Below are 12,818 nucleotides of genomic sequence, written 5' to 3'. Positions count from 1 at the left end.
GTTACTATCAAGGGGACATAGTTACAAAATAGAGGGCCAATAGCTTAAAACTGAGGCGGATAGAAATATCTTCCTTCAGAGAGTGTGTATCTCTGGAATTCTCTGTTCTAAAGGGAAGTGGAAGGCAATTCATTAGCTGTATTGACGGTGGAGGTAGATGTCTGAAATACCGGGAAGTGAGGGCCGTGGAGAATGAAAGAGGCCAGGAGGGATCAGGCATGATCAAATTGAATGATGAGGCCAATTTAAGAGGCCATGACCTCCTCCTGCCCCTGTTTTCTTGTGTTATTTTTACAACTGCCACAACCAATCTTTTCATCTGTGAAGTGCAAATCATAACAAGTTGCAGTGTTACAGTAATAGAAACAAACTCTCCTCAGCTGCCCAGTATTTCAAAATCAGGTAGATCATAGAACGGTACCACGCAGGAATAGGCCCTATGGCCCACAGTGACTGTGCTGAACATAATGCCAAATTATACTAAATGGCTTCTGCCTGCACACAATCCATCTCTCTCGATTTGCTGCATGGCCATCTTGCAGCCTCTTAAATGCGAATTGTGTATGCTTCCACCACCACGAGCTGAGCATGTACCACTCTGTAAAAATATTTGCCCTACACCTCCCCTTTATATTTTACTTCTTCACCTTAAATGCAGGCCCTCAGAAATCTTCTGATTTCTGCCCCTCTTGTTATGAGAATCACCTTCCCCATTACATTCAGCAGACCCGAGGGCAGTCTGACATGGAACTGATTCAGCCTTTGGAGAATTCCCCTTCAGCTAGGTCTTTCTTTAGGCTGGATATTGATTCCTCTTGGTTTCAAATGTCTAAATCTTTGACATTGTATGCTCTCCTCTGCGATAAACAATGCACTTCTCTTGCTGCACTAACAATCAGTTTAATCTGCCTCTTTGATTTTCCACAGAACAATGGTGTCCATCCATCAGAAAAACAGAATCGCAAGGACAGCTTCCAACACAGTGATGGCTGGTAAAACTATGCAAGTCTTAGAGTCATACAGGACAGAAGCAGGCCTTTGGGCCCACCATGTTCATGCTGAATACCAATTATCCATCTACACTAAATCAGCATTCGGGCTATAGCCTTTTGTGACTTGGTGATTCAAGTGCTCTTCTAGATAATTCTTTAATCTTGTGAAAGACTCTTCCTCCACCACCCTCTCAGGCAGTGCAGATTCCAACCACCCTCTGGCTACAAACCATTCCTCAGATTCCCTGTAAATCCCCTTTACTCTAATGTATGCTCTCTTGCTTTGAATACCACTATTATAAGACCATAAGATATAGGAACAGAATTAGGCCATTTGGCCCATCGAGTCTACTCTGTCATTTCATTATAGCCAATCCATTATTCCTTTTAGCCCCAATCTCCTGCCTTCTCTCAGTATCACTTCATCCCTTGACCAACCAAGAATCTATCAACTTCTCCTTAAATATTCATTAAAGACTTGGCCTCCAACGTTGCCACAGTTGGAAACTACTAAAGAAATTCCTCCTCATCTCCATTCTAAAAGGACGCCCCGCTATTCTGAGGCTGTGTCCTCTGGTCTTGGACTCTCCCACCATAGGAAACATCCTCTCCATATCCACTCTATCAAGACCTTTCACCATTCAATACATTTCAATGAGGTCACCCCTCATCCTTCTGAGTTCTACTGAATACAGGTCCAGAGCCATCAAATGCTCTTCATATAACAAGCCGTTCAATCCTGGAATCATTTTCATGAACCTCCTTTGAACCCTCTCGAGTGTCAGCACATTCTTTCTAAGATAAGGGGCCCAAAACTGCTTACAGTACTCCGAGTGAGGCCTTGGAGGATAATTTCCGACTACCTACCCTGTGTATGTCCCTACTGATTTTGGGCTCTTCTGTTAGTTGCTCCTCAGCCTCCTCTGGTCCATGAAAAACAAACCCAGATTCTCCTCTTAACTGACACATTCTATCCCAGGCAACATCCTAGCAAGTCTCCTCTGCATCGTCTCCAGTGCAATCACATCCTTCCCACAGAGTGGCAATCAGAAATGTTCACAATATTCCAGCTGTAGCCTAACCAATTAAAAAAGCATGTACCACACCCTTCCTGATGTTATATTCTGTGCTCCAGCTAATGAAGGTTAATGAGAGTGGCAGAACAAGTAGATAATGTGGTGAAGAAGGTTGGACCTTCTTACCTACCAGTGCTGTCACTTTCAGGAATCCTTAGATTTGTATATCAACCTCAGTCTCTCCATTACCTCACTCGCTGGGAGTCTCCGTTCGTTGTCCTGCCCTTGTTGAATTTTGAATGTGATCTGCAAGCTCAGTGGTGCTTTGCCCTTTGTCCCAGTGCAGTGCTGAGTTCACTTGAATGAGGCTAACGCAGTCCAGTAGTGCACCCATATTCTGGAAGGAGTGGGAACCATCAGCTTTGGTCCCCAAAACAAATGGTATCCTGGTCATTGCCAAAACGCGGTGCCTGTGTGTGGGTGGCAAGGAAGGAGCAAGACGACCTGTAGGTAAATGAGCTTATCCTATCAGGCATAGAGTCAAGTGCGAAGGCTGAGTCTGAGGACATTCTGCCTCTGGTCTGGCTTGTGAGATCTCAATGCCATCTTTGTTAGAGAAGTAGGAGATGATCTAAAGGGGCACATGATGCACAATCCATGCCAAAGTTCTGTGATTCCAGTTTGGCAAAGAGACGTACTGTATTTTAGATCTAGTTCAGGGTGATGGGGGAATTCATCTCCCATATCTCCTGTGTTTTGTTCCATTGCTCAGAAGGGTAAGATGTAGAGAAGAATATGTTCCATGGGGATTACTGCTGGAGAAATGATGTACTGAGCGTTACTCAGGAATCTCAGATTGATTGGTTTAATTCATGACAATCAGGACAAATCCCTCCTCCTCCTGCCACTCTCAAAGATAATTGGTTAAGTTCATGAAAGCCAATCAGGACAACCTCCATGCCTATGTGCTTGATCCTGACTACGAGCAGAAGTTCCCCTCAAGTGTCTCCTCTTGGGAAAAAAAATCCACTGGAAAGCTATTCCAGAATTTTTTTTTGTTGTAAGTTATTCCCAAACAAACCTGGCAATTGGTCCAGACAAGGAGCTTGCAGAGTCAACCGCACAATCCACCTCCTGTGGCCAAGCCTAGGGAAGGAAGCAGTTTTCCCTCTTTAATGACAGACAGACATACTTTATTGATCCCGAGGGAAACTTGGTTTTGTTACAGCCGCACCAACCAAGAATAGTGTAGAAATATAGCAATATAAAACCATCAATAATTAAATAATAATAATAAGTTAATCATGCCAAGTGGAAATAAGTCCAGGACCAGACTATTGGCTCAGGCTTTCTGTCACTCCGAGGGAGGAGTTGTAAAGTTTGATGGCCACAGGTAGGAATGACTTCCTATGACGCTCAATGTTACATCTCGGTGGAATGAGTCTCTGGCTGAATGTACTCCTGTGCCTAACCAGTACATTATGGAGTGGATGGGGATCATTGTCCAAGATGGCATGCAACTTGGACAGCATCCTCTTTTCAGACACCACCGTCAGAGAGTCCAGTTCCACCCCCACAACATCACTGGCCTTCCGAATGAGTTTGTTGATTCTGTTGGTGTCTGCTGCCCCAGCACACAACAGCAAACATGATAGCACTGGCCACCACAGACTCGTAGAACATCCTCAGCATCGTCCGGCAGATGTTAAAGGACCTCGGGTCCTTTGAATCCAAATGACGTAGGGTTTGCAATAATCTACAGTCACTTATTTTTCCTGCAACCCCTTCTTCTATTTTAAACACTTATGAAACAGCCATTACACTAAATATATCTGTTTGCATTTTCTGCTTACCAAAATGCTTACAACATTACTCATTTAGGAACTGAATAAATATTAATATCAGGGAAGCCAACCATTTAATTCTCTCTTACTTTGAAGCATAGCGAATTGCAGCAGAAGGCACTCAGGAGGGGAGTTCTGTGTTAGTACATATGAGGAACAGTGTGGGGATAAAGACGAGAGCTGTGATTCAGATTGCTGGAGTAATGATGAAGAGCTGCCTCTCTCCTCTTGCAGAGTGTCTGCACCCCCTACAGGTGAGTCTCTGAGCTACAACTTCTGCAACTCCCTTTCTCCCATAAAGAGAATAGATTCAACATTGGAAAATAATCATTTGTATTGCTTACTGTGAAAGCTGGCTATAATGGATTGTTATTCTTTTGTGTTTTGCAGTATATATTGCTGAAAGAATAATCAGTGTAGGTTTATGATTTATTCTTATCGAATGTATCTATTTCTCATACAGCTGCAAATGACTTTAGTCATCACCTCTCGTTAATATCCTTTTACAGTTAGCTTAACATCTGTCATAGGGAAAATGTTAGAAGATATTATTAAAGATGTTATAGCAAGACACAGAAAAGTTTAATTAATCAGGCAAAGTCAACATGGTTTATGTAAGGGAAATCATGCTTAAATAATTTATTTGAGATCTTTGAAATAGTCACACACACCATGGATGTACTAAGATTTCCAGAGGGCATTTGGTAAAGTGCAGCATCAAAAGTTCATTCTAAAAGAAATTAGAAGTTCATGGTATAGGGGGTAGCATCTGGAGGTCTGAATGCTTAGCTGAGAACAGGGTAGGCATAAATAGATCTTTCTCCGGTTGGCATAGGGGTCAATGTAGGACCTCAACTTTTACAATGTTTACCAAGTGAAGCTAGGCTTCATATGAAATTTAAATTTGCTGCGAACACAAAGATGGGTGGAAATGTAATTTGTGAAAGGGATGTAAGAAAGCAGCAAAGGGATATGGATGGGTTAAATGAATGGGCAAAGGTCTTGACAATGGGGAATAAAATGCGAAATGTGAGCTTGGTCATCTTGGCAGGTGAACAGCCATATGCGCACCCCAAGCTAGAATAGTCTGGATGGGCGCTGGCAGCGATAGACACAATTGGCCCTTCATGTTGTCTTCTAAGAATATCAGCAGTGGAGAATCAGTTCCCTGGCGGACGAGACCTCCACCATTGGCTCCTCTGTGGGAGACAATGGGGGTTGGTAGACATGATGTACTTCAAAGGGTGACATACCCGTGGTAGAGGAAGTGTGTAATTTATTGGACAGCTCAGCCCCGAGCAGTTTCTTCTTCCATATGGAAAGGTTAGATGTGGCGAGGCACCGCAGAAACTTCATCCACTTTCTGATTGGGTCCTTCTGACTGTCCATTGGTCTACGGATGATAGCTGGAGGACAAACTCACTGTGGTGTGAAAGAGGGAGCAAAAGGCTCACCAGAAACAGGAGATGAATTCTTGGCCCTGGTCCAACACAAATTCCAGGGGAAGCTGTGGAGACAAACTAGATGTTGGAGAACAGGTCTGCCTTTTTAAGCAGCTGGGGGAGGTTTGGGGAGAGCAATGAAGTGGACAGCCTTGGAGAAGTAGTCCACCACTGTTGTGATTACCTTGGTCCCATTAGAAGAAGGAAAACCCGTGAGGAAATCCATGACAATGTGGGACCACAGGCTTTGAGGGACCAGTAGGGGTCACAGGAACCCAGAGGTCTGTTGGTTACAGGAATTGGACTCTGCATATTGAGGGAAAGTAGAGATGAACTGATGTACATCTGTCATCATGGTGGGCCACCAGAACAAGCATTACAGAATCTCCAGAGCCCGTTGTGCACCTGGATGGCCAGAGATGGGCAAAGAGTGGACCTACTGCAGTGCCTTGGTGCACTCCAGCACGTACATGCGGTTGTCAGGTGTGTCAGCAGGAGCAGGCTCATGCTATTGGTCCTGGTGAATCTGGTTCTCAAGGTCCCAGACAATCGGGTTTAAGATCTGTGAGGATGGAATGATGGGCTGATGGTTGATCTGTGTTTCAGCTGATTAGAACTGTCATGATAGAGCATCCACCTTAGGGTTCTTGAGCTGTGTCAGTAGGAGGTGTTGAAGTTGAATTGCTCAAAGAAGAGGGCCCAGCGAGCCTGATGTGGGTTGAGTTGATGGTTCTGTTGGATGGATATGAGGTTCTGGTGGTCAATCCAGATCAGGACGGGATTGGTGTTTCCATTTCTCGAAGGCTCATTTGATTATGAGTACCTCCCTGTCTTCTACTCCATAATGGCACTGCATAAAGTCGAACTTGCTCGAGAAGAAGGCTCAAAGCTGTGTCTTCCTGTCTGGTCCCTGCTGGGAGTAGATGGCCCTGGCACCCATGTCAGACGTGTCCACCTCTACTACAAAAAGTCTGGAGGGGTTCAGATGGCAGAGAATGTTAGCATCTCTCTAACTCCTTGAAATATCTGTCAGGTAGGCAAATTGGAGAGGGAGGCAAAGGGACTGGAGATTTGATTGTAGTTTGGAAGTTGGAGAAGCACAAGAAAGATTGCAGCTGTTTGAGAGAGCATGGTCCAGGCCATTCAATAAAGCACACATTTCTTCTGGGTCCATGGTTTTGCCTAGGAATGAAAGGACATAACCCACAAAGGAAATGACTGGAGTATGGAACTGGCATTTTTCTCATTTGCAGTACAGTTGGTTTTTGAGAAGATGCTGAAGGACAGATTGGACAAAACAGACATGGTCTTGGGGAAAATGAGGATGTCGCTGAGGTAGACGAATACATACCTGTGAGGCATGTTTCAGAGGGTCTCATTGATGCAGGCTTGGAAAATGGTTGGACTGCTGGAAAATCTGAAAGGTATCACCAGGTATTCATAGTGGCCAGTGGGTGTTATGAACGCTCTCTTCCACTCATCCCCCTGGTGGATGCAGATCAGGTCGTACAAGCTCCATAGATTCAGTTTGGTAAAGATCTGGGCCCTGCGAAGTGTTTTGACTGTACTATCCATCAAGGGGCGAGCATGGTGGTTTTTAATGGTGATTTTGGAGTAGTCAACGCAAGGACTTAGAACTCCATCTTTCAGTAGGGAGTCCAAGCTGCACACACTGAGTCTGGTCCAGAAAGTTGCCTGCTGCACCGGAATCTATCTGAGCCTCCTGTAAGCATAGAAACATTGGGGTGTAAAGGAGGACGGAGCGAGTGAGTCAGTCTATGGTGCTGGAACAAAGAGCTGGGGTGGAGCTTGCCAGATAGCAGACTCCTCACCTCTACATGGTTGTGCCACTTCCCGGGATGCAGTGGACATTTGAAGACGTGGGTGACTGGCATCCCGGCAGTAAGTGCACAAGTTGTCTTTCTGCCGATGCTCACACTCATGGAGGGTTAAGGCAGTTCTCCCTTCCTGCATGGGTTCCAGAAGTGTTGATGATGAGGGTCCTGCATCCTGAAATGGTTCTGGGATTTGAACTGCGGTTCTGGCTGATGATCTGAAGGGTTGTTCCGTAAGAAGCTTGTCAATTTGGAGGGCTAGAGTGATGAGGATTTCGAGGTCAAAGGGCATGACCCTTTCTGAAGTAGACTGTATGTTATTTCAGTGCCCTGGACAAACATTTAAACCTCAGCCAATATCACTGAAACATTCCGAATGGTGTCCCATTTCTGTTTGTTGCTATGCCTGTGTGTTTTTCTATATCAAACTATTGATTACACGTTGAAGGTCACAGTTAGTGTCCCACTAAAATGAACATGACTGATGGATTAATGGACAAGGTGCTGAATACACCAATGTTCTTCTCAGTGCTACAGTGACCAGAAATGCTCTGTGGCCTACAGCCTTAGCCCTTATTTCCATATCGCTGCCCAGAATTGATCCCATGATGTCAGACCTTGAGACTCCTTCAGCTGGACTGATGCACTGTCCTACCTTGTGATAGCCTTCACAAATTGGTTAAAAGTCATCCACTTCCACTGGGACCCTGGGAAGCTGAAACTGAGCTTCCACTGAGTTCAGCTGTGGCACGTTCAGAGACTGGATACCAGGAGGGCAAAGTTGTCTACAAGGGCAATAAAATACTCCTTGACCTACAGTGTTCGTACCAACCAGCCCACAGATACAGGCTTCCTGAGACTCTACTGCATTTATGCACGCAGTTTGGCCAGGATGTTCAAGGTACAACCAAGCTGACACAGTGGGGCTCCATTGATACAACTTGCCTGTTCTACACCCAGGAGTGGGAGGTGAGAAAGGAGATCAGGATTTGGAGTATAGGTTTATGTAGGACTAGCAATATAGTCCTATATCTATTTTTTATCCATCACCTGTGTAAACATTCTGCTTCTTCATGGGCTCTCTTTTGAATGATGTGATGTTTATTCTGAAGAATCACACAGGACTAAAACAAAAACAGATATTTATCTCCTGTTGAATAGCAATAGTGAGTTAGCATTCTGTCCATTAGGAAGTGAAGTGTAACATAGGTTGCCAGTTCCCACAGGATGAAAAACTCCCATACAGTGTTGACTTATCCATCTCTTTAGGCAAACCCATTGTGTCTGAGGTCGAGCTGATGAGTTTGTCCTTGTGGAAAGGGCCAATGGGCAGTAAATACTCAGGAGAGAGGCTGGAAACAACCATTGCAAATCTACAGCAGCAGGTCGAACTGCAGCAGCCTCTGAAAGAATTCATGGTAGGTCATTAAAAGTGAAGAGTATATGGGATGTGTGTGTGTGTGTGTGTGTGTGTGTGTGTGTGTGTGTGTGTGTGTGTGTGTGTGTGTGTGTGTGTGTGTGTGTGTGTGTGTGTGTGTGTGTGTGTGTGTGTGTGTGTGTGTGTGTGTGTGTGTGTGTGTGTGGTGTTTGCACATGCTCTCTGTGACTGCATGTTTCTACAACATAAGCTTACCGGTAGTTTTATGTTTTTAAAGTGTTTAAGTGTTTTTTAGTTGGTTTATTTCTTTAAAATTTTCAAAAGTATGGACAGTTTAGACAGCTGGCAGAGCTGTGGCCAGGGCTTTCTGGCAGTCAGGCCTGTTAGGATAGTTTCAGTGGTGGTTCTTCTCGCTCAGAGAATTGTCTCTGAGATCCTGTAGCCCAGTGTGATGAGCGCTCCCTGTCTGGATTATATAGGTTTCTCCCAGCAATAACTAGTGAGTGCAGGCAAAGCCCTTGGCTGCTCCTCTCCCTGCTTCAAGATGCCAGAGCTGCTATATATCAGCATGTTCCTCGTTATAATTCTATTCCCATATCAGGTCTGTTGTATGAGCCATTTCTCTTCTGTAGCTCAATAAAAACAAATGAGTCACATCAATGTGTTATTCATCTTTGTTGAATATAGAGGCAAGAAATTCTGGAGCAAATCAGACAACAGCAATAAATTAGAAGATTATTCAACCTAGACACATTGTGCTCCAAATAAGTCATACAATTAATCATATTTCCATTAATGATTTTCCTGTTGATGTATGCTATTACAGAGAACATGGATAAAAAGTTATAAGAAGAGGGAATGACTATTGAGCAACAGTTCATTTTATTGTTGCTTTTCCCATCTTGTGAGTTGAGTTACCTGTGTAATTGACATTGTGCATGTTTAGTTAGTTAGTGCTGTTGTCATACAGCTCCAACTTCAGCCCTGACCTCTGACGTTGTTGGCATGGAGTTTGCAGGTTCCTCTGTGACTTTGTGGCTTCATCCAAGAGCTTTGGTTTCCTCCCACCTTCCAAAGGCACGCTGGTTGGCAAATTGTCCTGAGGTGTAGACAGTGGCAAAACAAATCAAAGTGAGGTGGTGTGTGTGTGTGTGTGTGTGTGTGTGTGTGTGTGTGTGTGTGTGTGTGTGTGTGTGTGTGTGTGTGTGTGTGTGTGTGTGTGTGTGAGTGTGTGTGTGTGTGAGTGTGTGTGTGTGTGTGTGTGTGTGTGAGTGTGAGTGTGAGTGTGTGTGTGTGTGTGTGTGTGTGTGTGTGTGTGTGTGAGAGAGAGAGAGAGAGAGAGAAAGAGAATAACTTGTGTGTCACAGGGAAATGAAGAGCAGGAATGGGACTAAACGGGAACAGCATGAATCCTTTGGGCCAAGTGGTCTCTAAAAATGGTGACTGCACTTCAATATAGAGAGGGCTTGGGACAACTTGAGATTGTTGAAGGTGTTAAATAAATGCAAAAGTTCCAACTAAATGAGCATTTATGTGAAGTTTTCTACAAAGTAAAGTTTAGACCTCAGAAGCTAACAATGTTGCTGAAATTCAGAAGAACAGTGGTAGGAAATGGTCAAGATGTAACTAACACCTCTGTTAAATACTTGGCCAGCAGATTTACAGATACCAATGAACCTTTTTAACATGATTAATCATTCAATGAAGCACAATGAATTACCCTCACTTGGCTCTTTCTCTTCCTCTAAGATGCTTAGATATTTGAAACCTGTTGATGACTGTACAGTGGGAAAAGCTCCAGAAAACAGGGAAAAAAACAGATACAGAGACATCCTGCCATGTAAGTATCCTCTACTGAATAAATAAGAATCCACACAATGCAGTGACTATTGTTCCTCCATCAGTAGCTCTCTGAACACTTAACTAATGTACCATAGACACGACTGAGCTAATACATGAAATCACAATAAAACCCTTAAAGCCCAGATGGACGAAGTGGTGAACTAAGTCCCCTCCTAGCTTCTCAAGTTGTTGTGAAAGACTTCACAGAAAAGCAAAGGGTTGAGCACAAGATTTTTACCCCACCCCACATTTTTAGTATACATTCAGTTCATTGAAAAGCAAATGATTGCAGATGCTGGAAACTTGAGATAAGCCTAGAGAAAGCTGGAAATTTATGGCAAGACAAGTAACAACTTTTCAGGAGAAGTACAGGCAACATTTCTGGTCAATGGCCTTTCATCTGGACTGAAAATAGGTAGAAACCTGACCCCAATTTCCGTCCGGGGAAAAGTCAACCTGAGACATCGGCTGTCCATTTCCTTCCACAGGTGCTGCCTGACCCATTGAGTTCCTTCAGTTACTTGTGTATGATTGCAGATTATATCGCTCTCTTGAGATTCCTGATTTAGTGTTTGGGGAAGGGGTAGAAACAAAGGAAACGTGATAAAGGGAGACCCTAACACTGATGCCGAGCATTTCCAGCATTTTCTGTTTATACTCAGACCATTGATTTCATTTACCACAATTGGGATCTTGCGGTGCACAATCTGGCCAATGTACTTGCTATATTGCAAATGTATTTCATTGTCTTTGAAAAACCCTGGGATCTCCTGAGGTTGCGAAGGTTCAATAGAAATCCATGTCTTTCATCCATAATTTTTTTTCTTACATTTTTGAGTCCATTCCAATCTAAAGCAAAATACATCAAAACCAGCTTTCTATTTTGGAAGAAAATCTGTGGGAACAATTCCATAAATCAAGCAGAGTCTATTGAGCAAGGAACAGAGTCAATGTTTCAGGTTGATGAACCTCCATCTCCTGAAATGTTTCCAGCATTTTTGTTTTTCAGGTTTTCTGTTCTGTATTTCAGTTTTTTTTCTGCTTTGGTCTGTTGCCTCAGCCACATGCTGGTCTGTCATAATGGTCTATCATTTGTGGTGAAAACACACAGTAGTATTAGGGAAGCTTTGTGTTATGGAGTCGAGACTTTCTGATCAGTGGGAGTTACTGTGGGAACCCAGCAATAGAAGGAAGCAATTTTTACAGACGCACCATTCAAAGCATTCTATTTGGATGCATCAAAGCCTGGTACGACAACTGCTCTGCCCCAGACCACAAGAAACTGCAGAGGGTTGTGAGCACAGCCCAGTCCATTACAGAAACCAATCTCACCTACATTGACCCTTTCTAGACTTCCCACTGCCTCGGGAAAGCACCAATATAATCAAGGACCCATTTCTTTTCCCCCCACCCCCCATCTCTGGTCATTCTCTTCTTTTGCCGTATCTAATGAGCAGAAGGCATAAAAGCTTGAAAACACCTACCACCAGACTCAAGGACTGATTCTATCCTGCTGTTGTAAGGCCTTTGAATGGACCTCTTGTAAATAAATATGAGGGGTGATTGATAAGTTCGTGACCTAAGGTAGAAGGAGTCAATTTTAGAAAACCTAGCACATTTATTCTTCAGTATAGTCCCCTCCTACATTTACACACTTAGTCCACCAGTCATGGAGCATACGGATCTCGGACTTCCAGAAAATGTCCGCAGCAGGGGTGACTGATAAGATTGTGGCCTAAGGTAGAATGAGATGAGTTATTAACGTCAAACTTTCTGCATAATCACTCAAAGAGATGACCTGCATGTGCATGTAACGAGAGTTGTATAACTCACTTCCTTGTACCTTAGGCCACAAACTTATAAATCACCAATCTGTGGACACTTTCTGGAGGTCCAAGATCTGTATGCCCCACGATTGCTGGACTAAGTGTGTAAATGTAGGAGAGGCCTATGTTGTAAAATAAATGTGCTAGGTTTTCTAAAATTGACTCCTTCTACCTTAGGCCACGAAATTATCAATCACCCCTCGTATGAACTTTTGATCTCTCAATTCACTATGTCATGGCTTTTGTTCTTTAGTTGTCTACCTCCACTGTACTTTCTCTGTAATTGTAATATCTTCTACATTTTGTGCTTTATTACTCTTTACTGCCACAATATACTTTCTCTCACTGGCCACTCTAGTGGGCATCTTCTGTAACTGAGTGTATGTTCATGGTCTTCTGCTGCTGTAGTCCATCCACTTCAAGGCTTGAATGCCATACATTGCACACCACAGTTGTAACACATGGTTGTTTGAGTTTTTGTTGCCTTCCTGTCAGCTTGAACCATTCTGGCCATTCTCCTCTGACCTCTCTTATTAACAAGGCATTTTCATCCACAGAACAGATGCTCACTGGATTTTTTTTGTTTTTCACATCATTCTCTGTAAACTCTAGAGGCTGCTGTACATGAATATCCCAGGAGTTC

At 43.6% G+C, this 12,818-nt stretch overlaps 1 protein-coding gene across 1 annotated transcript in view; it reads left to right on the top strand.

Annotated features, from left to right (window-relative positions):
* The window catches only part of ptpn20 (protein tyrosine phosphatase non-receptor type 20), a 419,828-nt gene that overhangs the window by 378,309 nt on the left and 28,701 nt on the right, over positions 1–12,818 (top strand). The window contains exons 41-44 of the mRNA XM_073025740.1: positions 928–992; positions 3,949–4,106; positions 8,399–8,547; positions 10,257–10,347. Coding sequence (XP_072881841.1) covers positions 928–992; positions 3,949–4,106; positions 8,399–8,547; positions 10,257–10,347 — 463 coding nt within the window. The remainder of the gene's footprint in view (positions 1–927; positions 993–3,948; positions 4,107–8,398; positions 8,548–10,256; positions 10,348–12,818) is intronic.

This window comes from Hemitrygon akajei, chromosome 21 (genome assembly GCF_048418815.1).
Source record: "Hemitrygon akajei chromosome 21, sHemAka1.3, whole genome shotgun sequence".
Lineage (NCBI taxonomy): Eukaryota > Metazoa > Chordata > Chondrichthyes > Myliobatiformes > Dasyatidae > Hemitrygon > Hemitrygon akajei.
The sequence above is the reverse complement of the archived record's forward strand: the minus strand, read 5'-3'. Positions and strand labels throughout refer to the sequence as shown.